A 26,319-nucleotide genomic window follows, 5' to 3' on the forward strand; every position below is an offset into this window, starting at 1 on the left:
AAAATTCTAGGAGGTGGTTGTGGATATCATGGATGACTTCCTGTATTAGGGTTCTACAGACAAACAGAACCAAGAGGAAGTATATAAATTTATACCAGTAGGAAATATATATACAATTGACCCTTGGACACTGCATAGGTTAGGGGTGCCGACCCTCTGCATAGCTGAAAATCCGAGGGAGATTCCCTGGTGGTCTAGTTGTTAGTGTTGTGGTCTGCGATTCGGCGCTTTAACTGCCATGGCCTGGGTTCAATCCCTGGTTGGCCACGGGGCCAAAAAAAAAAAAAAGAAAAGAAAATCCGAGCATAACTTTACAGTCAGCCCTCTGTACCTGCATCTGCGGATTCAACCAACAGGGATTGTGTAGTAATATAGTATGTATTTATTGAAAAATATATGAGTATAAGCCGACCTGCACAATTCAAACCTGTGTTGTTCAAAGGTCAACTGTATATATAACTATGTATACATATGTATACATATTTATGTATGTATGTATGTATACTATGTATACATATGTATACATATTATATATATATAAAGAGATTCATTATAAGGAATTAGCTCACAAGATTATGGAGGCTGGCAAGTCCCGAGAACTACAGGCTGAATCAGCAAGCATGGAGACACAGGAGAGCCAGTGGTTTAGTTCCAGTCCAAAGACTGGCAGGCTCAAGACCCAGGAAGAGCCGATATTTCAGTTTGAGTCTGAAGGCAGGAAAAAAGCCAAAGTCTCAGTTAAAAGACAGGCAGGAAAACTCTCCCTTATTTGGAGCAGGGTCAGCCTTTTTGTTCTATTCAGGCCTTCAACTGATTGGATGAGGGCCACCCACGTTGGAGAGCACAATCGGCTCTCCTCAAACATATGTTAATCTCATCCAAAAACACCCTCACAGAAACATTCAGAATAATGTTTGACCAAATATTTGGGCACCCCACAGCCCAGTCAAGTTGACACATAAAATTAACCATCACACTTCCCAACATCCATGCATATTCATCTCATGTGCATATTCCAAGCCAACCATAGTTATTCTGTCTCCTTGTCAGTGATGATTTCAGGGGTGGACAGGCCTCAGCCATGATGTGAGGGAAAGCTGATGGTAGGGCTCCTAGGAAAAGTTCCTTTGATCCAAAGACAGTGCTGCGTGACACAATGCTCTCTTCCCCCTCTGGATGTTTTATGGTTGATGGTGATGGCAGAGGGGAGAAATGGAAAAGCCAGGTCCCTTGTCACTGACTCAACCTGCCCCAGAGCCCTCCTCCCTCTGGTCTCTCTGTTCACCAAGATAACAAATGGCCTATTGTTCAAGCCACTTCAAAGTGTGGTTTCTGTTCCTTGAGGCTGAGGATTTCCTAATATAGATCCATCCTAAGAGACTTGGCAGTTTCTACAGCCTTTAATTATAATGCCTGTTTGTGACAGGCAATCTTCTGTATATATAATAAATTGTTTCGTTACTACCTCAAAGTTTGATTTTTCTAATGACATTTTAAGTCGCAAAGATGTTTCTAGATTTTCATTAAAATTCAACCATGCGTGATGCTCCCAGTGCAACCAGTCCATCAGAGGTCACAGAGGTGAAGAGACCATCTCTTTCAGGCAGCACGTGGACATTCCTATATCATCTCTCCTGGTGCCCAGTTTCCCTTGGCAATGACTACAAGATGCAACTCAATTTCAGAAATGTTAAAATGAGCGTCTTAAAACTGAGGAAGCATTTTTGTATGTAGGGAGATGCAAGTTTCTGCTGGTTTTGGGCGGAGGGGTGGTTTAGGGCTGAGAGTGAAAACAGGGATGAGTGGAGAAAGGACTCTGAACCGAGGACAGGATCGTCTGGTATCCAGTTTGGAGGCTTGACGTAAGGAGATGCCATCATGAGGATACTTCCTCATTCTCCAAAGATGTTCTACATACCACTCTGTCGTTTGTGCCTGCAAAATGAAAATATGAGCCATATTGATCCACACCCATATTTCTGTTAATGCAAAGACAGTTTTTCCTTTCTTTCTAAAATAACTTGACCAAAAACCTTCATGGAGTGACTATGCCAGGTCTTGGGCCAAGGGAGAGAGACTTGGAGATAAAGCACACTCCATTCAAGGACCTCACAGTTTAGTAAGACAAGTTATAATATGTATAACATATTTGTATATATTATATATGTATGAACATGCTTGTATATCGTAGTGCTATAGTCTGAATGTTTGTGTCTCCCAAATTCATATGTTGAAATCCTAACCCCCAGTGTGATAGTATTTGAAGGCTCGCCTTTGGGAGGTGATTAGGTCATGAGGGCGGAGCTCTCATGATTGAGATCAGTGCCCTTATAAAAGAGACACCAGAGAGCTAGCTTGTCCCATCTGCCATGTGGGACACTGTAAAAAGATGGCCATCTAGGAAGTGGGGCCTCACCTGACACTGAATCTGCCATCACCAGGATCTTGGACTTCCCAGCCCTCAGAACTGTGAGAAATAAATATTTGTTTTTTATGAGCCACCCAGTCTGTGGCATTTTGTTATAGCAGCCTGAGTGGACTAAGCAACATGGAGGGTAATAGTTGGAAGGGTACCCTCCAAAACATGACTATGCTTACCTGTCTCCTTCTGTACTTTTGTGCTTTTTAAAAACTGGCATGCATTACTAGGGCAGAAGGGGGACCAGTGATAAGGCTTTGCAGTGGCCCAGGCAAGAGACAGTGGTGGCTTGGGCAGCAAGGTTGTGGAGGATGAAGAGACTTGCCTGGACTGGAAGCTGCTGAGGAGGGGGAATCAGGGCTTGGTGGTAGATAGAACAGAGGAGTCAAAGATGGCTTGAGCGATAGGGTGGATGGTGGGGGGCATGCTGGAAGAGATGTTTGGGGGCAGTTTCCTGGTCAGCACCTGCCCAGGTAGATGCAGGATGAATACCTCTGCAGGATTTCCACTGGCTGTTCACCCACAAAATTGCCTCCCCAACCGGAGAGGTTGGCTAAGAACTCTACAGCAGCTCCCAACTCCCAGTGGCCTCTTCTAGGGGCAGTTGTCCATCCAGGAACCCAAGGCTGGGTGGCAGTGTAATCCACCAGTGGGCCAGTGGATCCCATGCCCATTCCCACCTGGGGGCTTACAAGCCAGAACTGTGAGGCCAGACTTTGTCAGGGCCTGCCCTGGGGTGAGGCTGCCCCCAGCAGGGGGCAGCAGCCATCCTGCTCTCTGCCTAGAATGCTAGAAGGCCTGAATAGGAGCTCCCTCGTGGTTTCATCCATCCACCCACCGCTTGGTGTTAGTGCCCAGGGTGCAGCCAGGGCCTCGGCCACACCGCCGGGAGTGGGCCCCCATCCCAACCCCGAATATCTCAGGGGGGATGAATCCTTCTCAGCTTTAGAAGGGGTAGTGAAATCAGATAAAAAAAGGGGTGGAGGCTTTGCTGACCTTTGACGGGGCGTGGGGAGTTCTGCGATAGAAGGGTAGCAATGGCGGAAAGGAGGGAAGGTCTGCACTTGAATGAACAAACGAACTAACGAACCAAGAGTAGTTGATTTTTAGGCCACTTTAACCGGAGTCTCAGGGTTAGAAAATCCACCCTCCCCTCCCGGAACGAAAATGTCTCCTAGTTAGTTTTCATTCTCTCACTTGTTACAACTTGCATTATAAAACTTAGGCTCCCCGCTCCAGGAGCTGGTGGGCTTCTCCAGCTCGGAGAATCCGGGCGGCCTTGTTGGTCGCTGTGTCCCCAGAATTCGGCGAATAGTGCTCGCGACTCCGGCCGCTGCTGGGTGCCCCCACACGGTGCTGGGGGCCCAGGGATAAGGGGCCCCCGCACTTCAGCCCAGGCCACGCCCAATCCCCCGCCCCTCCTGTCCCCGCCCCGCCCCGTCTGCCGACAGACTCCGCGGCGCCGCGCAGCCCGCGCCGCCGCCCCCGAGCGCCCAGGTGGGCGGAGTTGCGGATGAGGGGCGGGATGTTTTGGTGGGCGGGGGTCCCGGTGACGGCATCCGCGCGCGCCGCGCTGGGGCTCGAGCCTGACCGTCCCGCGGCGGGACTACGCTCACACCGGAGCGGGTGGGTGTGGGCCGGGGAGGGGTGGCGGTCGAGGACCGGGGTAGGAGGGAGGAGGCGCGCGCCTGGACCGGGTGGCACGGTGTCGGCACGCCTGGGGAGCCCTGACCGAGCACGGGGACCTCCCCCATCCTTGCTTACCAGTCTCCTGGAAGTCCGTGTCTGGGCGGGTGGGAGTCTCCCCTTTCCTAAGTCGGGGGCCTGAGGACGGCCTTATGGGCCTGGCCAGGAGGAGCTAGCGCCCACGCTGCGAGAGTTGGTTTCGCATTTGAAATCACTTCTCCGAACTTTCCGCGAGCTCCTATCCCTTGCCTGGCGCTTCTGACTCCGGTTCCCCTACCCCGGGCGCCCGACCGCCCCGGTGTTGTCCGGGCGCCTTCGGTGCGCGGAGCACTGTGCCCCGAGCCGGGGTGCGGAGAAGCCGGGACTGCACGGGTCTGGAAAAGCTTTGGGTGAGGGGTGCGCGAAGGCGCCCACAGTATCGCGTGGCAGTTACCGCTGTGGCCCCAGGGCCGGGCACCCAGCAGGCGCTGATGATTGAATTAACGAAAGAACCGTTACAGCTGCTGAGAGACGTTAAGTAGTGAAAAATAAAGTGCTGTGACCTGGGGGTGGGGGTAGGGAGTGGTGAGGACTGCGATAAGAGAAAGGAGGAAGGAGATGGGGAAGTTTCCTTGGATGAAGATTATTCATCACTATTGGGCAGCTACTAAGCGTCGGACCTTGTGCTGGGTGCTGAAGATGCAGCACGAAGGGGACAGGAGGGTCCCTGCCTCCCAGCTCCCAGATTGGGACGTGGGGGGGGGGGGACGACGGGTAATCTGTCTTTTGCAAGGGAAGGGAGTGGTCAGTGGCTGATGGGAGAACCACAGGGCATTGTGTGTGTGTGTGTATGTGTATGTGTAGTGGTGGGGGCACAGAGCAGGGGCCCCTCCCTGGCTCCCTGAAGGTGGGACCAGCCTAAGCCTGGAGGGATGAGGAGTCTTGGGCAACACTGAGTGTGCTGCAGGAGGAGAAAGGTGAGGAAAGGTGGGGTATAGGGGGTAGGCAGGGCCCATTAAAAGTTTTTTTTTTCCTGTTAAGGTTTTGAATCTCAAGAGCATTAGGGAGTCTCTTCTGGGGGGAGTTTAAATAGGAGAGTGATGTGAGCGCATTTGCATTTCTGAAAAATGCCCGTGTTGCTGCATAGGAAGGTGCAGGGAGGCTGAGGCCAGTGAGGAGGCTGGTAAATGTCATTCCGTCGAGATGTCGGTGGGCAGGATCAGAGCTTTGGTAATAGGATGGAAAGAAGCAGGTGTACTTGATATTTAGAAGATGGGATTGGCAGTATTTGATGGTGGGGGCTTGGTCTCAAGCGGTACGTGGGCCTCTCACTGTTGTGGCCTCTCCCGTTGAGGAGCACAGGCTCCGGACGCGCAGGCCCAGCGGCCATGGCTCATGGGCCCAGCCACTCCGTGGCATGCGGGATCTTCCCGGACCAGGGCATGAACGCATGTCCCCTGCATCGGCAGGCGGACTCTCAACCACTGCGCCACCAGGGAAGCCCTGCTTTTTTTTTTTTTTTTAGCATCTTTATTGGAGTATAATTGCTTTACAATGGTGTGTTAGTTTCTGCTGTATAACAAAGTGAATCATTGTATGTGTACATATATCCCCATATCTCCTCCCACCCTCCCTATCCCACCCCTCTAGGTGGCCACAAAGCACTGAGCTGATCTCCCTGTGTTATGCGGCTGCTTCCCACTAGCTATTTTAGATTTGGTAATGTATATATGTCCATGCCACTCTCTCACTTCATCCCAGCTTCTCCTTCCGCCTCCCTGTGTCCTCAAGTCCATTCTCTACATCTGTATCTTTATTCCTGTCCTGTGCTGACTCTTTTTAAGAAGGTGGAGCAGGGGATGTGAGATGACAAAAGCAGAGACTATGGAAAACCCAATAGGTGTTAGGGAAGAGATCCCTGATGTGGTGCTGCTTGTGTGTGTGTCTGTGTGTCTTCCTTCTAGGAGGTAGGGTCCCAGGGGAAGGATGCAGCTGGAACACAGAAACCCTTGGATGTCAGGTGGAGGAGTTAGGGCCTTATTTTGCCAGTGATGGGAGCCATGAAATGTTACTGTGTAGGATTTTTATCGTGGCCCTTGCAGCATCTGGGCATTAGGTTGGGGCACGGAGGATGTTCTGAGTTTTGACCACCCTCCCTTTTAATCCTTGCAAGGTCAGGAGCTGCAGGATCTGGCTCCAGGTCACCTGCAAAGTGAGTCCAGGTGCTGATGGCAGGGGCCTCTTCCTCTCTTCGCAGGAACAGCCTTCCCTCAACATGGGGCTGGAGGCCCAGAGGCTGCCAGGGGCTGAGGAGGCCCCAGTGAGGGTGGCCCTTCGAGTCCGCCCATTGCTGCCCAAGGAGCTGCTGCACGGGCACCAGAGCTGCCTGAGGGTGGAGCCGGGGCACGGCCGGGTCACTTTGGGCCGGGACCGCCACTTTGGCTTCCACGTAGTGCTGGACGAGGACGCCGGGCAGGAGGCTGTGTACCAGGCCTGCGTGCAACCCCTCCTCGAGGCTTTTTTTGAGGGCTTCAATGCCACCGTCTTTGCCTACGGTCAGACAGGCTCCGGGAAGACGTACACCATGGGGGAGGCCAGTGTGGGTGAGTGACCCTGCTTGAGGCCCCCTGCCCTTGTTGAGGGTCCTCAATGTCTCCTGAATTTCTGCCCCTGCCCTCTTGCTGCCATTCTCTGTTGAAGATGAGGATGCTGGGGGAGGGGGGAGGGGCAGGTTTCCTAAACAGATCTGCAGCCCGGAGTGGGATCAGCTGTGTCAGTGGGCGGGTCGGGCAGGCAGGAAGAGTCCTCGGAGGTGAGTGACCTTCTCAACTCCATAGAGATGGGACCATGCTGTCTGGCTGTGGGGACCTCACGGGGAGGAAGGGCACGGGAAGTTGGCTTGTCTCTGGAGGTTGTTAGGATGGCTGCTGGGGGTCAGGAATCCATGTTCTGGTCAGAGTGGTTGGAAGGGGAACTGTCCTGGAAGAGATATGCTTTGGCTGCTGCATAGCAGGGAAGTAGGCTGGTTCCATGAGGCTCTGGAGCAGAGTTTTGGGAGAGATGCTTTAGGCCAACTGAAGGAACTGCCCCCTTTTAAAGAGCATGAACTGCTTTATCCTAGGTTTTAAAAGTGTACATGTTTGTTGTGGAAAATTAGGAAAATACAGAAAACACATACACAAAATAAAACTTACTTGATAATTGCCTTTCAGAAATCACTCACCCTGTTAGCATTTCAGTCTTTCTGGGTGAAAATTAGTATATGTTAAAAAATGGTATAATAGTGTACCCACTCTTTTGTATCCTGTTTTATTTTTTTAACAGTATATCATGAACATTTCTCTGTATCGTTAAATATTCTTCAATCAAAAATTTTAATGGCTGCCTGGCATGCCATTGTGAGTATAAGGTAACTTATTTAACCAGGTCCCCTGTTTGGATGTTAGGATGGACACTTAGGATGTTTACATTTTTATTGAGTTATGAGGAAGAATATGTTCTGAATATCCTCTTATTACTTCCTTGGGATAAATTTAGGAGGTCCTTTAGGTAACTGAGCATAGACTATGGTAATGAGTCTCCAGGAGTAATCAAGCAAAGGGTATCTGACCGCCTGGCAGAGATGTAGTGGAGGGGATGCTTACATCATGAAAGGGATTGGTTGAACCTTGAGAGGTTACTTCCAACTCTGAAATTCTGCCTGACCACCCTGGGGCATGGCCTGGCTCAGGCTGCCCAGCCCATCCTGGCCTCTGCTGCTGCCTTCTCCACACTGGAGCCCCATGCTCCAGCTGCTGCTAGGGGCTTCTGGGCCTTGTGGGTGCCACATCCAGCTGAAAGCATGGTGGCAGGAGGCCCTGCGGTGTCTCCTCAGCCTCTCTTCACGAGGACGAGCAGGGCATCATCCCACGGGCCATGGCTGAGGCCTTTAAGCTGATTGATGAGAATGACCTGCTTGACTGTCTGGTGCACGTGTCCTACCTGGAAGTGTACAAGGAGGAGTTCCGAGACCTGCTGGAGGTGGGCACCGCCAGCCGTGACATCCAGCTTCGGGAAGATGATCGTGGGAATGTTGGTGAGGAACTCCTGGGTCTACCACTGGCTGGGAGCGGGATACCTGGCTTGGGGAGGCTTTACCTGCTTAGGGTGGCTTACCTGTCTGGTGGGGGTGCCTCCTAACTGGGAAACCAAGCTCTGGAAAGTTTTGCTTTCGCTTCCCGTCTCTACTGAGTTCAGTATACATTGGTGTGCCCAGAGTGATAGGCATTGAGGTAAGCGTGGGGAAGCTGGAGCCCCCTCAAGCCCCAGCCAGTATGGGCAGGACCCCCTGGGCATGGGGAAGGGAGCCCTGAGTCAGGAAGAGCTTTAGGGGACCAGCCGTGCTCTGCCTGCTCTCCTGGCTGTCAGTCTCAGGCTGCCCCTGCCCTGGGCTCATGGCCTTCTGTGCCCGCAGTGCTGTGTGGAGTGAAGGAGGTCGACGTGGAGGGCCTGGATGAGGTGCTGAGCCTCTTGGAGATGGGCAATGCAGCACGGCACACGGGGGCCACACACCTCAACCGCCTCTCCAGCCGCTCACACACTGTGTTCACCGTGACCCTGGAGCAGCGGGGGCGCGCCCCCAGCCGCCTCCCCCGACCTGCTGCGGGCCAGCTGCTCATCTCCAAGTTCCACTTCGTGGACTTGGCGGGCTCAGAGAGGGTGCTCAAGACGGGCAGCACAGGCGAGCGGCTCAAGGAGAGCATCCAGATCAACAGCAGCCTCTTGGCGCTGGGCAACGTCATCAGCGCCCTGGGTGACCCCCAGCGCCGTGGCAGCCACATCCCCTACCGGGACTCCAAGATCACCCGGTGAGCCGCCGATGGCCGCAGGCCCACAGAGAAGGGGCCCCAAGAGCCACGCTAGTCTGTTCTAGCTGCTGTCTGGCCTCTGGGGTTGGGGGGAGGTGACTAGGAGATGGGTCCCCATCAGGCGGTTCGAGGTATCCGGCCCATGGGGAAGCACGCCGAGGATCGGACCCTGTTTGGGGTCTGTACCTGGGACGTTGGGGCCCCTAACGCGTCTTGCCTGGCGCCCTCAGGATCCTCAAAGACTCCCTGGGCGGGAATGCCAAGACAGTGATGATCGCTTGCGTCAGCCCTTCCTCCTCGGACTTCGACGAGACTCTCAACACCCTGAACTACGCCAGCCGCGCCCAGAACATCCGCAACCGCGCCACTGTCAACTGGCGGCCTGAGGCCGAGCGGGCGCCTGAGGAGGCAGCTGCTGGCCCGCGGGGGCCGCCTAGACACCGCTCGGAGACGCGCATCATCCACCGGGGCCGGCGCGCCCTGGGCCCCACCGCCGCCTCCGCCGCGGCCGCCGCCCGCCTTGGCGCCGAGTGCGCTCGCTACCGGGCCCGCACTGACGCCGCTTACAGCCTCCTGCGCGAGCTACAGGCCGAGCCCGGGCTGCCTGGCGCCGCCGCCCGCAAGGTGCGCGACTGGCTGTGCGCCGTCGAGGGTGAGCGCAGCGCCCTAAGCTCTGCCTCCGGTCCCGACAGCGGCATCGAGAGTGCCTCCGCCGAGGAGCAGGCCATGCAGGGACCCGGCGGACGAAAGGTGGCCAGGGGTCAGGTGTGGCCTAGGGGTGGGGAGGGGATGGGGAAGGAAGAAAGTCTTCACACAGCTAGCTGTGTCCCTGTCCCTTGCTCATTAGCAGAGCACATTCGGGATTCAGAGGCACTTCTGCTGGTGACCTTGATGACTTTCCAGTCCTCAGCGTCTCTATCTGTAAAATAGGGATAGCATTAGTATCTACCTCCTGGTGATGTAAGGACTGAAGGTGTCACAAGTGCAGGTGAAGGCTAGTTGTTCCTAATAATAGTGATGTTATTGTTAATGAAAATATGATTAATAATTACAAGAGCTGGCCCAATGGCTTGTGGAGGGGACTGCAGGCCAGGTGGGGTCTCGAGCCCCTGTTGCAGGTGGGGCTTGGAGCAGAGTAGCAAGCCCGGCTAGGGGAACCTCTGGCAGGGCAGGGAGAGGGCTGAGGTGTCTCAGGGACAGGCAGGCTTGTCTTGACAGCTCCTGGCCCTGAAACTTCTCTCCCGGCCCCATAGGAAGATGAGGGGGCACTGCAGCTGCTGGCCCTGCAGAGCCAGGTGGCCCGGCTGGAGGAGGAGAACCGAGACTTTCTGGCTGCGCTGGAGGACGCCATGGAGCAGTACAAGCTGCAGGTGGGGCACCCCCTTCCACCTGCACAAGTGGGGGGGGCACTTCTGCTGGGAGGTGAAACTGAGCTGAGCCTGTCAGGATGAGAGGAAGTTAGCTGTGTGGGTGGGCGGGTTCTGGCAGGATGGGTAGAGATACGGGGTGCGCAGTATGAGCAAAAGTGTGGAGGTGAGGAACACATTGGTGCGGGTGGGTGTGCAGGATGGTCATGAGGATGGATAGGAAGTGGGACTGGAGGGGTAGCAGAATGAGACTCCAGAGCTGGGCTTTTCCTTTTGTCCCAGGGTAACTGGGTCAGCATTGCTCCTGGCGCCCTCTGGTGGCAGTGAATGGCATGGATATGGAGGGAGTGATAGGATGTGGCAGGGTGGGTGAGTTTGAACCGGAACTGATGCAGTGTGTGTGCGCGTGGGAGGGACACCAAGAGGTGGTCAGAGGTATTTGGCCCTCCTCCATTTTAGCACAGAGAGGGCAGGGTGGCCTCAGACGTGCTCTTCAGTTTCCTGCACTTCTGCCTCTCAGCATCCCTGCACCCTACCTTTCGCACTTCCGCGTTGCCCCATCCGCACTTGGACCGTGTCTTGCAGAGCGACCGTCTTCGTGAGCAGCAGGAGGAGATGGCAGAGCTGCGGCTGCGGCTGGAGCTGGTGCGGCCTGGCTGGGGGGCCCCAGGGCTCTTGCAGGGCTTGCCTCCTGAGTCCTTTATGCCCCGGCCTCACACGGCCCCCCTGGGGGGTGCCCACACCCATGTGCTGGGCATGGTGCCCCCTGCCTGCCTTCCTGGAGATGAAGTTGGCCCTGAGAATTGGGGAGAGGTGAGGAGGTGGCGTGTCTGCTGGGCCTGTTGACCTGGGCAGGCTCTGGCAGGGGAAGGTGATGCTGGGGAATGTGTCCCTCACCCCATGCTTTCATGGGACCAGCTATGAGATGCCCCTTTCTGGTGGTTCCTAGAGGAATGGCCAAAATTTACGTAGGGCTTCTCAGAAGGATCTGGTGCCGTTGAGCATCCCTGGAGTACCTGGGATCGCTCAGAGTGAGGAGGTTATAGAGGGGCTTCTGGCTTCCAGTATGGAGTGGAAAGCTCACATACTTCCAGGGGTGGGGAGCTCATCACCTCCGAGGCCACACCCTCTCCATCTTTGGACGCGTTTCTTTGCAAGTTCACTCTTTCCTGAGCTCTAGTCTGCTCCTCAAGCCTGGTCTCTTGTTTCTAGTTCTGTCACTTGGGGCCTTTTGGACAAAGGCTGCTCCTGCATCTGCCTGAGAGCTCTGGGTCATCTCAGCTCTAAAGGCCTGAGGGACTGAGGAGAGGGAGGACGTGGGTTTGGCAGAAGCCTGTTATGCAGCCCCCCTACTCTAGCAGGGTGTTGTTGGTGAGATAAAACTTGGTGCAGATGACCTGTATACGAGACAGAAAGGACCAGTTGTCCCCCGAGGAGTGCCAGGTTTGCTATGGGAGCCGGAGCAGGGGTGAGGAGGGGGAGAAGAGGGAGGAGCGAGGGAAGAGGGAGGAAGCTCCTGCTCCGACTTGAGAGTGGAAAGGCTTCCCAGAGGTGTCATTTGAGCTAGATCCTGAAGGTAAAGTAGGGCTGGAAGAGGTAGAGATGTGAGGAGCATGCAAGGTGGGTGTAGGTGGGAGCAAAGACTTGGTGGTGGGAGATGGCTGATGAAGAATGCCCTAGAAGCTTCCTATCCTGAAACCTGGCATTCCCCTAGCAAGTGACAAATGGCAGGGAGGCTGGAGCCAAGTTGCTGGCAGAGGGAGAGAGGCTGGGAAGTGGCTCTTCAGCTGCATCAGAGGAAGAGGAGGCGGGGGGGGAGGAGGAGCCACCCCGACGGATCCTGCACCCACGCAGGTGAGTGGGACCCACGGCCCACCTGACAAGGACTGGCTCAGGGCCCCGGCTGGGCAGGAGGAGGATCCCACTGGGGTCTCAGGGTTCCCTCGCCTGCGTCGCCCTGGCCGGCCCTTGGGGGAGAGCAGGCAGGGACTATGGGCTCTGAATCAAGAGTTCTCGCTGGGGTGAGTGTGCTGAGGGGATGGGCCCAGACTTCCTGGTTCTCAACCTCCAAGGTGGCCCTCGGTTCCCCCAGCTGCCCTGCACCCTCTAAGCTCAGCTGCTGGCCTCAGAATTCTGCCAGACTGACATCCTGGGGTAACAGTGACCCTGGTGGCCTCTCTTCCCCTCCTGGGCCCAGGAGGTAGCTGGGCTGGGGAGGGATACAGGCTCCCACTTCTGCCCTCCAGGAATAGGATCAGTAAGGGGAGCCAGAGGATGGGGGCCCGCCCAGGGAGTCCACTCAACAGGAAGGGCCCAGAGCTTCGCCTGGAGGAGCTGGGTGCAACCATCCCGGGGCCCAGAGGTGAGCTGGGTAGGGCACAGAGAGGGTCCTGACCCCTTTTCCCCTTCATGGTCCTGGACTGGCCATCCTGGACAGTCCACACACAACCCCTGGCTGTTGCTGGCCAGGGCATGCCCTCCCCCTCCCCTCCCCTCCCCTCCCCTCCCCTCCCCCTCCCCTCCCCCTCCCCCCCACTGTTAGCTGGGACAGCGGCCCTGACAGTCAGCCTATTACAGTGGTTGGTGGGAGCCAGGCCCTGGTTCGGCCCCACCAGGCCCCCACTGCCATGGCCTCTGAGTGGCGGCTGGCCCAAGCCCAGCAGAAGATCCGTGAGCTGGCCATCAACATCCGCATGAAGGAGGAGCTCATAGGCGAGCTGGTCCGCACAGGTGAGGGGGAGGGTTTTTGGGCTGGCCTCCCACCTGAGGGTGGTTAGGAGCGGGGTCCAGGTGGCATAGGTTTGGTAAACCAGCTCAGTTTCTTCCAGATATGTGACCTTGAGCAGGTAGGATAATGCCTCTGTGCTTCAGTTTTCTCCTCTCTGAAATGGAGATAGTAACTGAACCTGCTTTATAGGTTGTTGAAATGAGCTGATTCAAGTGAAGTGCTTAGGCTGGCTTTCAGGAAGCATTAGTTCTTATTATTGGGTTGGCTGAAAAGTTCGTTCGGGTTTTCAAACCAACTTTTTGGCCAACCCAATATTATTATCAATTGCTGTGTGTCAGGCACCACACTGGGCACAGAATCTCCTGGTCCTTGGGAGCAAACAGCGTCCCCAGATCATCTACGTCTACTACTGGTGATACTGGTGAACGAGCAGGGGATGATTTTTGGTGGTGACTAGTTGAGCTTTTTAATTTTAATAGTTATAATTTTATTTATTCCAAAATGCACTGGGAACAATTTCAAATAGACATATGAGAGTCCCTATCACCAGATTTAGCATTTCCAAGCTTTGCTCGCATTTGTTTTATCTCTCCCTTTTTTCTTTGCTGAAATATTTTGAAGCAAATCCAGGACAGCATGTCATTTCATCCCTACACCTTTCAGTATGCCTCTTTTTCAACATTTTAACCAAAATGCCATTAGCACATCTAACAGAACTCATGCCCTTTCAATGCCCAGAGCAGAAGCAGCTCTACAGCAGTGTCTGTGTGCAGCTCCGGGCTTGTCCACACATTATATTTGCACGTTAGTTCTCTGAAATCTCCCTTCTCTCACCTTTACACAGTCATCCTATAGAATGTTACAAACTCCAAATGTTCTGGGTTTTGTCTATTAGCTTCCTGTGGTGTCATTTAGCTTGTCCCTCTGTCCTCCATATTTCCTACAAATGGAAGTTAGTTCTAGAGGCTTAGTTGTATGCAGGCTCAAGTTACATATTTACTTTAGCATGTGTTAGTTAAAAGTAAAACAAATAAACCCGTATTTTCCCTGGGTCACTGCTATGGATAAGGCTAATTTAAAAAATGTGTCAATTTAAAGAAAAGTATTAAGTAAATCACAGTTCTAGGGGTACAGAGTTGTGGCAAAATCCATGTAGGTGTCCAGGGCTGACAGAGGTCTGGAAAAGCTCCCGGGGGAATGAACTACAATGCTCTTCAGGCAGAGGGGCTGTGCTGACACGACCCTCGCCTTTTCTTCCAGGGAAGGCGGCCCAGGCCCTGAACCGCCAGCACAGCCAGCGCATCCGGGAGCTGGAGCAGGAGGCAGAGCGGGTGCGGACTGAGCTGAGTGAAGGCCAGAGGCAGCTGCGGGAGCTTGAGGGCAAGGAGCCCCAGGACGCCAGCGAGTGTTCGCAGCTCCAGGAGTTCCGCAAGAGGGTTGCTGCCGCTCAGAGCCAAGTGCAGGTACTGACCTGTCCGGACCCTGGGGGTGGTGGTTGCTGCCTCCCAGGCTGGGGTTCTGGGATCAAGACATGTGAGCCCTGGAGCCCACGCTCACTGTGGAACCTGTGGGTGCTCAGGCCCTCGTGCCCCAGCCCCGGCTGGTGGCACTAACGCCCTCCTGGTCTCTCAGGGTGAGGCTGGCATTAGGTAGAAGCTGGCGGTGCTGGGAGTCGGCTCAGGTTTAAACACAGCAGAGGCAGGGAGGTGGGGCCTGCCCGAAGACCATCTAGGAGACCAGTGAGGGTGAGGGGTGGGCATCGGGAGAAACCAGCCTTCTCTCCTGCAGCTCCTCCCGCCTCCCTCCACCTGTCTACCCTTCCAGTTCTCCATTTACCCGCCTCTCCAAACCATCATCCCTCTGTCCCTCCACCCATCAGTCCATGTGTCTATCTAATCCATCCATCCGATTGTCCTTTTATCAGTTGGTATGACTAACTGTCCATTTATGTGTCTATTCATTTGTCTTTCTATTCCCCTTGATGGACCCTTGCATTATCTGTCCATCCTGTTTTTTACCTTTATATGATCCCATCATCTGTCTGTCCACCCACCCTGCCATCCATTCTTTGCAGCTGTCCATCCATTATTCATTCCTTCTTTTCTCAGTTCAGGTGTCCAAGAGACCATACAGTAGAGTGATTAAGAGCACAGGTTCTGGAGCCTGTGCTCTTTGTTTGGGTTTGAATCCCAGCTCTGCCATTTACTAGCTATGTGTCTTTGGTCAAGTTTCCTAGCCTCTCTGTGCCTCAGTTTCCTAATCTGTTAAGTAGGAAACCTTTAAAACCTTTTCATCAGATTGTTAGGATCATTTAGTATACTGAGAGCACTTGATGTAGCGCTTAGTACGTAATAAGCATCGTAGTAGCTTGACATTCTTATAATTTTGATATTTTAATTAGTCCGTCATCCATCTGCCTGTTTTCCCTTCTGTCTGTCCCTCTATGTGCCGTTCTTCTGTCCTGCCTGCCCTTGTTGAGTGCCCGGCACCATGCCAGGCTCTCGGCAGCCCCCACGCGTGGCCCAGCAGAGGCTGTGTTGGTCCCAGGTGCTGAAGGAGAAGAAACAGGCGACAGAGCGGCTGGTGTCGCTGTCGGCCCAGAGCGAGAAGCGGCTGCAGGAGCTGGAGAGGAATGTGCAGCTCATGCGGCAGCAGCAGGGGCAGCTGCAAAGGCGGCTTCGTGAGGAGACAGAGCAGAAGCGGCGCCTGGAGACAGAGATGAACAAGCGGCAGCACCGTGTCAAGGTCAGGCGCTTGGGCGGTGGGGTGCCTGTGTCCCAGCCAGGAGGCCAGGCGGGGCACACAGCCAGGGGAGCACTTACAGCCACGTGACCTTATAAAGCGGCTCACTTGGCTTCCCTGAGTTTGATTTTTTACTTGAAAATGAGGAGAGTTATGGGAAACTCAGGGCTAGGGTGAGAATTCAGTAGGATGAATTATATAAGGGGACTGGCATCTTGCAAATGTTTGCTTCTGTTTGCGGGTCCCCAGCGAGACTTGGGGGTGGCGAGGCTGGGGGTTGCTGCACAGGGCTGTCTTGGGAGCAGGGTAGGCACTCCTTTGGGCTTGGGGGATCACCGGCTCTGGGAGGATGCGGGTACCACTCACGGCCCTGCCCACTGAGCTTCTCACCCTGCACATCCCCAGGAGCTGGAGCTGAAGCACGAGCAGCAGCAAAAGATCCTGAAGATCAAGACAGAAGAGATTGCGGCATTTCAGAGGAAGCGGCGCAGCGGCAGCAACGGCTCTGTTGTCAGCCTGGAGCAGCAGCAGGTGGGGCCTGGGCTGAGCCTGCACCCCCAGGGGCACCCACAGCCTGGCTGGGCAGCCTGGCCAGTTGCTAGAGTCCCCGGGGGGTCAGATGGTGGGTACACCATTCTCCCCACCTGACCTGGGTGGCCGCCTGCACCACCCACGCAGCCAGAGGTGAAAGCTGAGTTCCCTCCCCGCCTCCACTGTCCCTCAGAAGATTGAAGAGCAGAAGAAGTGGCTGGACCAGGAGATGGAGAAGGTCCTACAGCAGCGGCGGGCGCTGGAGGAGCTAGGGGAGGAGCTCCACAAGCGGGAGGCCATCCTGGCCAAGAAGGAGGCCCTGATGCAGGAGAAGACGGGGCTGGAGAGCAAGCGCCTGCGGTCCAGCCAGGTGAGGTCCTGCCAGGTGAGGCCCTACCCGATGAGGCCCTGCCATGGGAGGCCCTGCCAGGTGAAGTCCAGCAAGGCGAGAGCCTGCCAGTTGAGTTTCTGCCGGGTGAGGTCCTGCCAGGTGAGATTCCATCAGGTGAGGTCCTTCCAAGTGAGATCTCTCCATTTGATAACACTGCCAGGTGAGTTCTAGACAGGTGCGGTTCTTCTAGGTGATGTCCCTGCCAGGTAAGTTCCAGCCAGGTCAGGCTATATCCTATGGATCTCTCAAGAATTCTAGGGCTTTAGGGTGTCTGTGATGCAGGTGCTGCTGTGTGGATAGAAGAACCTCTCCAAGTATCTATCCCACAATTCATTTTACCTCATTAACCACCTGCTCTGGACTGTGCAGGCGGAACAGGGAACCACAGGTATGGAGAGGTGGTATGGCCAGAGTGGAAGAGCCTTCACTGGCACTGGAGGCAGATGAACCTGGCCCCACCCAGCTCTGCTAGGCTTCATTGCCTCCTCTTGAGCAGGAAGCTTCTGAGCCATACCTTCCTCCTCTGTCAGATGGAATCACAGTGTGGTCATGAGGATCAGAGAAGGCGTATGTCACACACAAAGCCCAGAGCCTGTTCCAGGAGCGGGTGCTCAGGCTAGATGCCCACAGGGTTCCAGACTCACTTCTGCCCTCATGGAGTCCAAGAGGATTCAGCTGGATTATCTGGAACTTCCCTCGGCCACTAGAGCCCTTACTTCCTCCCACATCAGGTTCCCAGAAGGGCCTTTGGGATTTGGCCACTGATTTCCCATAATTCCCATCGCAAGCTGGAGTCACGTCATCGCCGTAACAGGCCACCACCATCCCGCTCTGTTTCTGCCCGGGTTGTTCCCTCCTTGTCAGGACTGCCCTTTCCTCAGCTTGTCTGTATCCTCCTTCCAGGCCGTCTCTGGGGGCCCCTCTTCAGAGGCTCGGGTCCCATAGGTGCCCACTCCCCGGCTTATGCAGAGCTGAGAGTCAGGCCTCCCGCGGAGCAGCACTCCTCAGCATCCTGTGGTGGGGCTGGGCCATCCCTGTCGCCCTGGGGAGGATGGGGCCTGCTTCTTCCCTAATCACTAGCTGTGCCGCCCACAGGCCCTCAACGAGGACATTGTGCGTGTGTCCAGCCGGCTGGAGCACCTGGAGAAGGAGCTCTCCGAGAAGAGCGGGCAGCTGCGGCAGGGCAGCGCCCAGAGCCAGCAGCAGATCCGTGGGGAGATCGACGCCCTGCGCCAGGAGAAGGACGCGCTGCTGAAGCAGCGGCTGGAGATTGATGGCAAGCTGAGGCAGGGCAGCCTGCTGTCGCCTGAGGTGCGCCCTGCGGGCTGGCCCTGGCTGCCTGCTCCACTCTGGGTTGCGGGCCTTGCTGCTTTTGGACACGCACGCGTTCCTCCCGGGTGTTAGCCCACCAAGAACGCACAGAACTGGCCCTCCCCCCCACTGCTCCAGCCCCCATGTCTGGGACACACGGCTGGGGCCTGGCTGCCCTCGGTCCCGCCCAGCTGGACTCTGGACTCGTTCCGCGTCCTGCGGCACGTTGACCTCGTGTATGTATCACGAGCTCACACCTCTCAACTCCCTAACGTGGGATGAGAGTTGGGACCATGTCAGCACACCTCAGCCACACAGGTTTGCCCTCCTGACAGCAGAGAAAGCCCATGTTAAGAGCAGCGGACTTCAGCAGATCCTGGGTGCCTCTGTGGTCCCAGCACGCCTTCCCTTCAGTGCAGGGTCTCCCGAGTGCAGGTCACGCCAGAGGCCATGTGCTCCAGAGGGCAGCCTCTTGGCGAGCCCCAGCCTCCTGTACCCCCCCGGGCTGAGGCTGAGATGGAAGTGTCCCTGTTCCTGCCGTAGTGGCCAGGGGCCCCTCTCTCCATGTGCTGACTCTGCGCTAGGACGAGGGGACATGTACGGGCTGAGTCATGGCTGCGTGTGACTGTTGCAAGCCTGCCCGGGACCTGTTCAGGGAGCGGGCGTTCCGTGGAGCAGGAAGCCAGCACTCCACCTCCACACGTCCCATGTCCCCGCAGGAGGAGCGGACGCTGTTCCAGCTGGACGAGGCCATCGAGGCCCTGGACGCTGCCATCGAGTACAAGAACGAGGCCATCACGTGCCGCCAGCGGGTGCTGCGGGCCTCGGCCTCCATGCTGTCCCAGTGTGAGATGAACCTCATGGCCAAGCTCAGCTACCTCTCATCCTCGGAGACCAGAGCCCTACTCTGCAAGTACTTTGACAAGGTGGGTCACTGGCCCACGAGCCCGACTCCTCCTCCTGGAACTCAGTGGGAGAAGGTTGATGATGTTGGTGGCTAGTTGGCCAAATACCTGCTGCCCCTGGTTGAGGATCCCCTGGGTGAAGGGAGCCGGCACTGGGGCTGAGCCTGGCTGGGCCTTGGGACAGGTGGTGACGCTCCGAGAGGAGCAGCACCAGCAGCAGATTGCCTTCTCGGAGCTGGAGATGCAGCTGGAGGAGCAGCAGAGGCTGGTCTATTGGCTGGAGGTGGCTCTAGAGCGGCAGCGCCTGGAGATGGACCGCCAGCTGACCCTGCAGCAGAAGGAGCATGAGCAGAACATCCAGCTCCTCCTCCAGCAGAGTCGAGGTGAGGCCCAGGCCTGCCCCAAAGGCCGTGGTGACTGCCGCCTGCCCATAGCCCCTTGCCACCTGTTTCTGCCTTTTCCCTCCAGACCACCTTGGTGAAGGGTTAGCAGACAGCAAGAGGCAGTATGAGACCAGAATTCAGGCTCTGGAGAAGGAGCTGGGCCGCCACATGTGGATCAACCAGGAACTGAAACAGAAGCTCAGTAGTCTGAATGCTGCGGGCCAGAGCAGGGGTAATTGTTATGTGCTGTCACCAAGCTGGCCAATGCCTTGCCCTGACGTCAGGTTTTCTTTGTTTTGGAGAAAGCTTAGAAACCACTCTAACTTCAGCTCTTGGGTCATTTCACATGTTGCTTATTGCACTGGGGCATTGGAAAGCTAGGACTTCAGGAAGGTGCTGCTACTCCATTTCTGACAAGGATGTTGTTATTCCCAGTGACAGGTGGGGAGAAGAGGACCCTGTGCCCGGAGAACAGACAAGCCCCTGGAAGTGAAGATGAGCCCCACCCGGCACCTGAGCCTCTGTGGCAGCCCCCCGTCACTGAGGGTGTGCCCCGCCCCCGTGAGGAGATGCGGGACTTGGTACATGCCCCGTTACCATTGACATGGAAACGCTCGAGCCTGTGCAGCGAGGAGCAGGGTTCCCCTGAGGAGCTACGGCAGCGGGAGGCCGCTGAACCCTTGGTGGGGCGGATGCTACCTGTGGGTGAGATGGGTTTGCCCCGGAACCTCGGGCCCTTGCCCAAGCCCCGGCGGGAACTGCGAAGGACCAGCCCAGGGATGATTGATGTCAGAAAAAACCCCCTGTAGGCTCTTGGGGCAGAGCTGGGCTTGGAGGGAGATTTGGAGCCTGCTGAAAGTTGTGATGTCAGTGCTCCCTTCTGTGAAGGAGTCTTTACCTCAAACTCTAAATCAGGTCCTGATTTTTCTAATTGGAGTCAACAAATTTGGGCCACAGCCCAGAACTGTTTAAAAAAGATGCAGATTCCTACCATTCATTTCCTTTAAGCTGCAATACCCAATTGCTACCTTCTGGCTTTTTAAAAAATTTTTATTTCATATTAGAGTATAGGTGATTTACAGTGTTGTGTTAATTTCAGGTGTCCAGCAAAGTGATTCAGTTATACATATACATATATCCATTCTTCTTCAGATTCTTTTCCCATATAGGTTATTACCGATTATTGAGTAGAGTTTCCTGTGCTATATAGTAGGTCCTTGTTGATTATCTGTGTTATATGTAGTAGTGTGTATATGTTAATCCCAAACTCCTAATTTATCCCTCCCCTTACCTTTTCCCTTTGGTAACTGTAAATTTGTTTTCAAAGTCTGTGAGTCTGTTTCTGTTTTGTAAATAAGTTCATTTGTATCATTTTTTTAGATTCCACATATAAGTGATATCATATGATATTTGTCTTTGTCTGACTTACTTCACTTAGTATGATAATCTCTAGGCCCATCCATGTTGCTGCAAGTGGCATTATTTCATTTTTTTATGGCTGAGTAATATTCCATCATATATATGTACCATGTCTTTATCCATTCCTCTATCGATGGACATTTAGGTTGCTTCCATGTCTTGGCTATTGTAAACAGTGCTGCAGTGAACATTGTGGTGCATGTATCTTTTCAAATTATGGTTTTCTCCGGATATATGCCTAGGAGTGGGATTGCTGGATCATATGGTAGCTCTATTTTTAGTTGTTTAAGGAACCTCCATAATGGTTGTGTCAATTTATATTCCCACCAACACTGTAGGAGGGTTCCCTTTTCTCCACACCCTCTCCAGCATTTATTGTTTGTAGACTTTTTGATGATGGCCATTCTGACTGGTGTGAGGTGATACCTCATTGTAGTTTTGATTTTTATTTCTCTGAACATCTTTTCATGTGCGTTTTGGCCATCTGTATGTCTTCTTTGAAGAAATGTCTATTTAGCTGTTCTGCCCATTCTTTGATTGGATTTTTTTTTTTTTTATATAGAGCTGCATGAGCTGTTAGTATATTTTAGAGATTAATCCGTTGGTGGTCACTTTGTTTGCAAATATTTTCTCCCATTCTGTGGGCTGTCTTTTAATTTTGTTTATGGTTTCCTTTGCTGTGCAAAAGCTTTTAAGTTTAATTAGGTCCCATTTGTTTATTTTTATTTTCATTACTCTGGGAGGTGGATCCAAAAAGATATTGCTGTGACTTATGTCAAAGAGTGTTCTGCCTATGTTTTCCTCTAAGAGTTTTATAGTATCCAATCTTACATTTAGGTCTTTAATCCGTTTTGAGTTTATTTTTGTGTATGCTGTTAGAGAATGTTCTAGTTTCATTCTTTTATTAATGTGTGTATCTGTCCAGTTTTCCCAGCACCACTTATTGAAGAGACTGTCTTTTCTACATTGTATGTCCTTTCCTCATTTGTTGTAGATTAATTGACCATAGGTGCATGGGTTTATTTTGGGGTTTTCTATCCTGTTCCATTGATGTATGTGTCTGTTTTTGTGCTAGGACCATACTGTTTTGATTACTGTAGCTTTGTAGTATAGTCTGAAGTCAAAGTGCCTGATTCCTCCATCTCTGTTTTTCAGGATTGCTATGGCTATTTGGGGTCTTTTGTGTTTCCATACAAATTAAAAAAAATTTTGTTCTAGTTCTTTGAAAAATGCCATAGGTAATTTGATAGGGATTGCACTGAATCTGTAGATTGCCTTGGGTAGTATAGTCATTTTGACAGTGTTGATTCTTCCAATCCAAGAACATGGTATATCTTTCCAACTGTTTGTGTCATCTTCAATTTCTTTCATTAGCATCTTATAGTTTTCAGAGTACAGGTCTTTTGCCTCCTTAGGTAGGTTTATTCCTGGGTATTTTATTCTTTTTGTTGCAATGGTGAATGGAATTGTTTCCTTAATTTCTCTTTCTGATCTTTCATTGTTAATATATAGGAATGCAAGAGATTTCTGTGCATTAATTTTGTATCCTGCAACCTTACTGAATTCATTGATGAGCTCTAGTAGTTTTCTGGCAGTATCTTTAGGATTTTCTATGTATAGTATCATGTCATCTGCAAACAGTGACAGTTTTAGTTCTTTTCCAATTTGGGTTCCTTTTATTTCTTTTATTTCTCTGATTGCTGAGGCTAGGACTTCCAAAGCTATGTTGAATAAAAGTGGCAAGAGTGGACATCCCTGTCTTGTTCCTGATCTTAGTGGAAATGCTTTCAGCTTTTCACCATTGAGAATGATGTTAGCTGTGTGTCTGTCATATGTCATATTTTAATTCTTTATTATGTTGGGATAAGTTCCCTCTAGGCCCACTTTCTGGAGAGTTTTTTTTATCATAAATGGGTGTTGAATTTTGTCAAAAGCTTTTTCTACATCTACTGAGATGATCATATGGGTTTTATTCTTCAGTTTGTTCATGTGGTGTATCACACTGAGTGATTTGCAGATATGGAAAAGTCCTTGCATCCCTGGGATATATCTTACTTGATAATGGTGTATCATCCTTTTAATGTATTGTTGGATTCTGTTTGCTAGTATTTTGTTGAGGATTTTTTTTTTATCATCAGTGATATTGGCCTGTAATTTTCTTTTTTTGTGGTATCTTTGTCTGGTTTTGGTATCAGGGTGATGGTGGCCATATAGAATGAGTTTGGGAGTGTTCCTTCCTCTGCGGTTTTTTGGAATAGTTTCAGAAGGATAGGTGTTAACTCTTCTTTAAATGTTTGATAGAATTCACCTGTGAAACCATCTGGTCCTGGACTTTTGTTTGTTGGAAGTTTTTAAATCACAGTTTCAATTTCAGTACTTGTGACTGGTCTGTTTATATTTTCTATTTATTCCTGGTTCAGTCTTAGAAGGTTGTACCTTTCTAAGAAGTTGTCCATTTCTTCTAGAGTGTCCATTTAATTGGCATATAGTTGCTTGTAGTAGTCTCTTATGGTCCTTTGTATTTCAGTGGTGTCAGTTGTAACTTCTTTTTCGTTTCTAATTTTATTGATTTGAACCCTCTCCCTTTTTTTTCTGATGAGTCTGGCTAAAGTTTTATCAATTTTGCCTGTCTTTTCAAAGAATGAACTTTTAGTTTTATTGATCTTTTCTATTGTTTTCTTTGTTTCTATTTCATTTATTTCTGCTCTGATTGTTATGATTTCTTTCCTTTTACTAACTTTGGGTTTTACTTGTTCTTCTTTCTCTAGTTGCTTTAGGTATAAGGTTGGGTTGTTTGAGAATTTTTTGTTTCCTGAGGTAAGATAGCATTGCTATAAACTTCTCTCTTAGAACTGTTTTTGCTGTGTCCCATAGGTTTTTGATCATCGTGTTTTTGTTGTCATTTGTCTCTAAGTATTTTTTGATTTCCTCTTTGATTTCTTCAGTGATCCATTGGTCGTTTAGTAACATATTGTTTAGCTCCATATGTTTGCACTTTTTTACAGGTTTTTTTTTTCCTGTAATTGATTTCTAATCTCAGTGTTGTGGTTGGAGAAGATGCTTGATACGATTTCAATTTTCTTATATTTATGGAGGCTTGCTTTGTGGCCCAGCATATGATCTATCCTGGAGAATGTTCCATGCATACTTGAGAAGAATGTGTATTCTGCTGCTTCCAGATGGAATGTTCTGTAAATATCAATTAAGCCCATCAGGTCTAACGTGTCCTTTAAGGCCTGTTTCCTTACTAATTTTCTGTTTGGGTGATAATGTCCATTGATGTAAATGGTGTGTTAAAGTCCCCCACTACTGTTGAGTTAATGTCAATTCCTCCTTTTATGGCTGTTAGCATTTGCCTTATATGTTGAGGTGCTTCTATTTTGTAGGCATATATATTTATAATTGTTATATCTTCTTGGATTGATCCCTTGATCATTATGTAGTGTCCTTCTTTGTCTCTTGTAACAGTATTTATTTTAAAGTCTATTTTGTCTGAGTATTGCTACTCCAGCTTTCTTTTGATTTCCATTTGTATGGAATACCTTTTTCCATCCCCTCACTTTCAGTCTTTATCTGTCCCTAGATCTGAAGTGGGTCTCTTGTAGACAGCATACATATGGGTCTTGTTTTTGTATCCATTCAGCCAGTCTATGCCTTTTGGTTGGCTCATTTAATCCATTTACATTTAAGGAAATTATCAATATGTATGTTCTTATTGCCATCATGTTTTGGATTTGTTTTTGTAGGTCTTTTTTCTTCCCTTCCTCTTTTGTTCTCTTGTGATTTGATGACTATCTTTAGTGTTGTGTTTGGATTGCTTTTTCTTTTTGTCTGTGTATCTATTGTAGATTTTTGGTTTGCAGTTACTGTGAGGTTTTGATATAGCGGTCTATATATATACAAGATTGTTTTTAGTTGCTGGTCTCTTAATTTCAAATGCTTTTCCAATATCCTGCATTTATATTCTCCTCACAATGATGGTTTTGATATCATATTTGTGTGTGGATGATTTTCTACCTTTTCAGTATATTTGTCTTTACTGGTGAGCTTTCCCATTTGTAATTTTCTTGTTTCTAGTTGTGGCCTTCTTTTCTGCCTCAGTAAGTTCCTTTAGCATTTGTTGTAAAGCTGGTTTGGTGGTGCTGAATTCTGTTAGCTTTTGCTTGTCTGTAAAGCTTTTCATTTCTCCGTCAAATCTGAACGAGAGCCTTGCTGGGTAGAGTTAGAGTATTCTTGGTTGTAGGTTTTTCCCTTTCATCACTTTAAATAAATTATGCCACTTCCTTGTGGCCTGCAGAGTTTCTGCTGAAAAATCAGCTGAAACTCCCTTGCATGTTATTTGTTGCTTTTCTCTTGTTGCTTTTAATATTTTCTGTTTTTCATTTATGTCAGTTTGATTAATATGTGTCTCAGCATGTTCCTGCTTGGGTTTATCCTGTATGGGACTGTCTGTGCTTCCTGGACTTGAGTGTTTCCTTTCCCAAGTTAGGGAAGTTTTCGGCTATTATCTCTGCAAATATTTTCTCAGACCCCTTTTCTCTTCTTCTGGGACCACTATAATGCAAATGTTGGTGCATTTAATGTTGTCCCAGGCTCTGAGACTGTCCTCATTTCTTTTCATTCTTCTTTCTTTATTCTCTTTCACAGCAGTAATTTCCACTAATCTGTCTTCCAGCTCACTTATTCGTTCTTCTGTCTCATTCTGTTATTGATTCCTTCTAGTGTATTTTTCGTTTCAGTTATTGTTCATCTCTGTTTTTTAAAGTTTCTAGCTCTTTATTAAACATTTCTTGTATCCTTTCACTATTGTGCCTCCATTCTTTTCCTGAGATCTTGTTACCTTTACTATCATTACTTGGAATTCTTTTTCAGGGTGATTGCCTATCTCCACTTCACTTAGTTGTTTTTCTGTGGTTTCATCTTGTTCCTTTGTCTGGAACATATTTCTGTGCCGTCTCATTTTGTCTAACTTTTGTCTGTGGTCTCCGTTTCTCAGGCTGCAGAATTTTAATACTTGGTACTGGTACCTACCTGCTGGTGGGTGAGGTTGGTCTAAGAGTCTTGTGCAGGCTTCCTGGTGGGAGGGACTGGTGCCTGCCCACTGGTGAGTGGAGCTGGGTCTTGTCCCTCAGGTGGGCAGAGCCATGTCAAAGGGTGTTTATAGGCTATTGGCTCTGGATGACTTTAGGCAGCCTGTTTGCTGATGAGTGGGGCTGTGTTCCCACCCTATTGGTTGTTTGGCCTGAGGCATCCCAGCACTGGAGCCTGCAAGCTGTTGGGCAGGGCAGGGCCAGGTCTTGATGGCCAAATGGCAACCTCTGGGAGAGCTCACACCAATGAGTGTTGCCTGGGGCATCCACCACTAGTGTCGTTGTCCCCACAATGGGCCACAGCTGACCCCCACCTCCCCAGGAGATCCTCTAAGATCCACAGGTAGGTCTGATCCAAGCTGTAATGAAGTTACTGCTTTGTCCTGGGCCCCAGTGCTTGTGAACATTTTGTGTGCTAAGAATGGAGTCCCTGTTTCCCCCAGTCCTGTGGAGCTCCTGTACTCAAGTCTAGCTGGCCATCAAAGCCAAATGCTCTGGGGGCTCCTCCTCCCAATGCCAGA

At 51.4% G+C, this 26,319-nt stretch overlaps 1 protein-coding gene across 4 annotated transcripts; it reads left to right on the forward strand.

Moving 5' to 3' along the window:
* The first annotated feature begins 3,631 nt into the window (after nucleotides 1–3,631).
* Nucleotides 3,632–24,334, forward strand: KIF7 (kinesin family member 7). 4 transcript variants are annotated; one of them, XM_079910452.1, is made up of 19 exons: nucleotides 3,632–4,045; nucleotides 6,342–6,687; nucleotides 7,959–8,159; nucleotides 8,538–8,931; nucleotides 9,162–9,681; nucleotides 10,185–10,301; nucleotides 10,884–11,111; nucleotides 12,013–12,152; nucleotides 12,545–12,660; nucleotides 12,876–13,028; nucleotides 14,287–14,489; nucleotides 15,574–15,771; nucleotides 16,174–16,299; nucleotides 16,493–16,669; nucleotides 17,786–18,001; nucleotides 18,721–18,927; nucleotides 19,091–19,289; nucleotides 19,375–19,521; nucleotides 19,725–24,334. In XM_079910452.1, exons 2-19 carry the CDS (start codon nucleotides 6,360–6,362, stop codon nucleotides 20,096–20,098), a joined length of 4,044 nt encoding a protein of 1,347 aa, XP_079766578.1. In that variant the 5' UTR covers nucleotides 3,632–4,045; nucleotides 6,342–6,359; the 3' UTR covers nucleotides 20,099–24,334. The 4 variants fall into 4 exon arrangements, with proteins under 4 accessions (XP_079766578.1, XP_079766580.1, XP_079766579.1 ...); XM_079910454.1 differs by having other exon boundaries at nucleotides 19,731–24,334; XM_079910453.1 differs by having other exon boundaries at nucleotides 6,348–6,687.
* The last annotated feature ends 1,985 nt before the right edge of the window (nucleotides 24,335–26,319 follow it).

This window comes from Stenella coeruleoalba (assembly GCF_951394435.1).
Source record: "Stenella coeruleoalba genome assembly, chromosome: 2".
In the NCBI taxonomy this organism is placed as follows: domain Eukaryota; kingdom Metazoa; phylum Chordata; class Mammalia; order Artiodactyla; family Delphinidae; genus Stenella; species Stenella coeruleoalba.

What these genes read in the sequence shown, in the direction of transcription:
- KIF7 (XM_079910452.1), top strand. Translation starts at nt 6,360, where the DNA reads ATGGGGCTGGAGGCCCAGAGGCTGCCAGGGGCTGAGGAGGCCCCAGTG. An exon ending in AGATGATCGTGGGAATGTTG is followed by an intron (nt 8,160 to 8,537) that starts GTGAGGAACTCC and finishes CTGTGCCCGCAG; the next exon opens with TGCTGTGTGGAGTGAAGGAG. An exon ending in CGGATCCTGCACCCACGCAG is followed by an intron (nt 12,153 to 12,544) that starts GTGAGTGGGACC and finishes TCTGCCCTCCAG; the next exon opens with GAATAGGATCAGTAAGGGGA.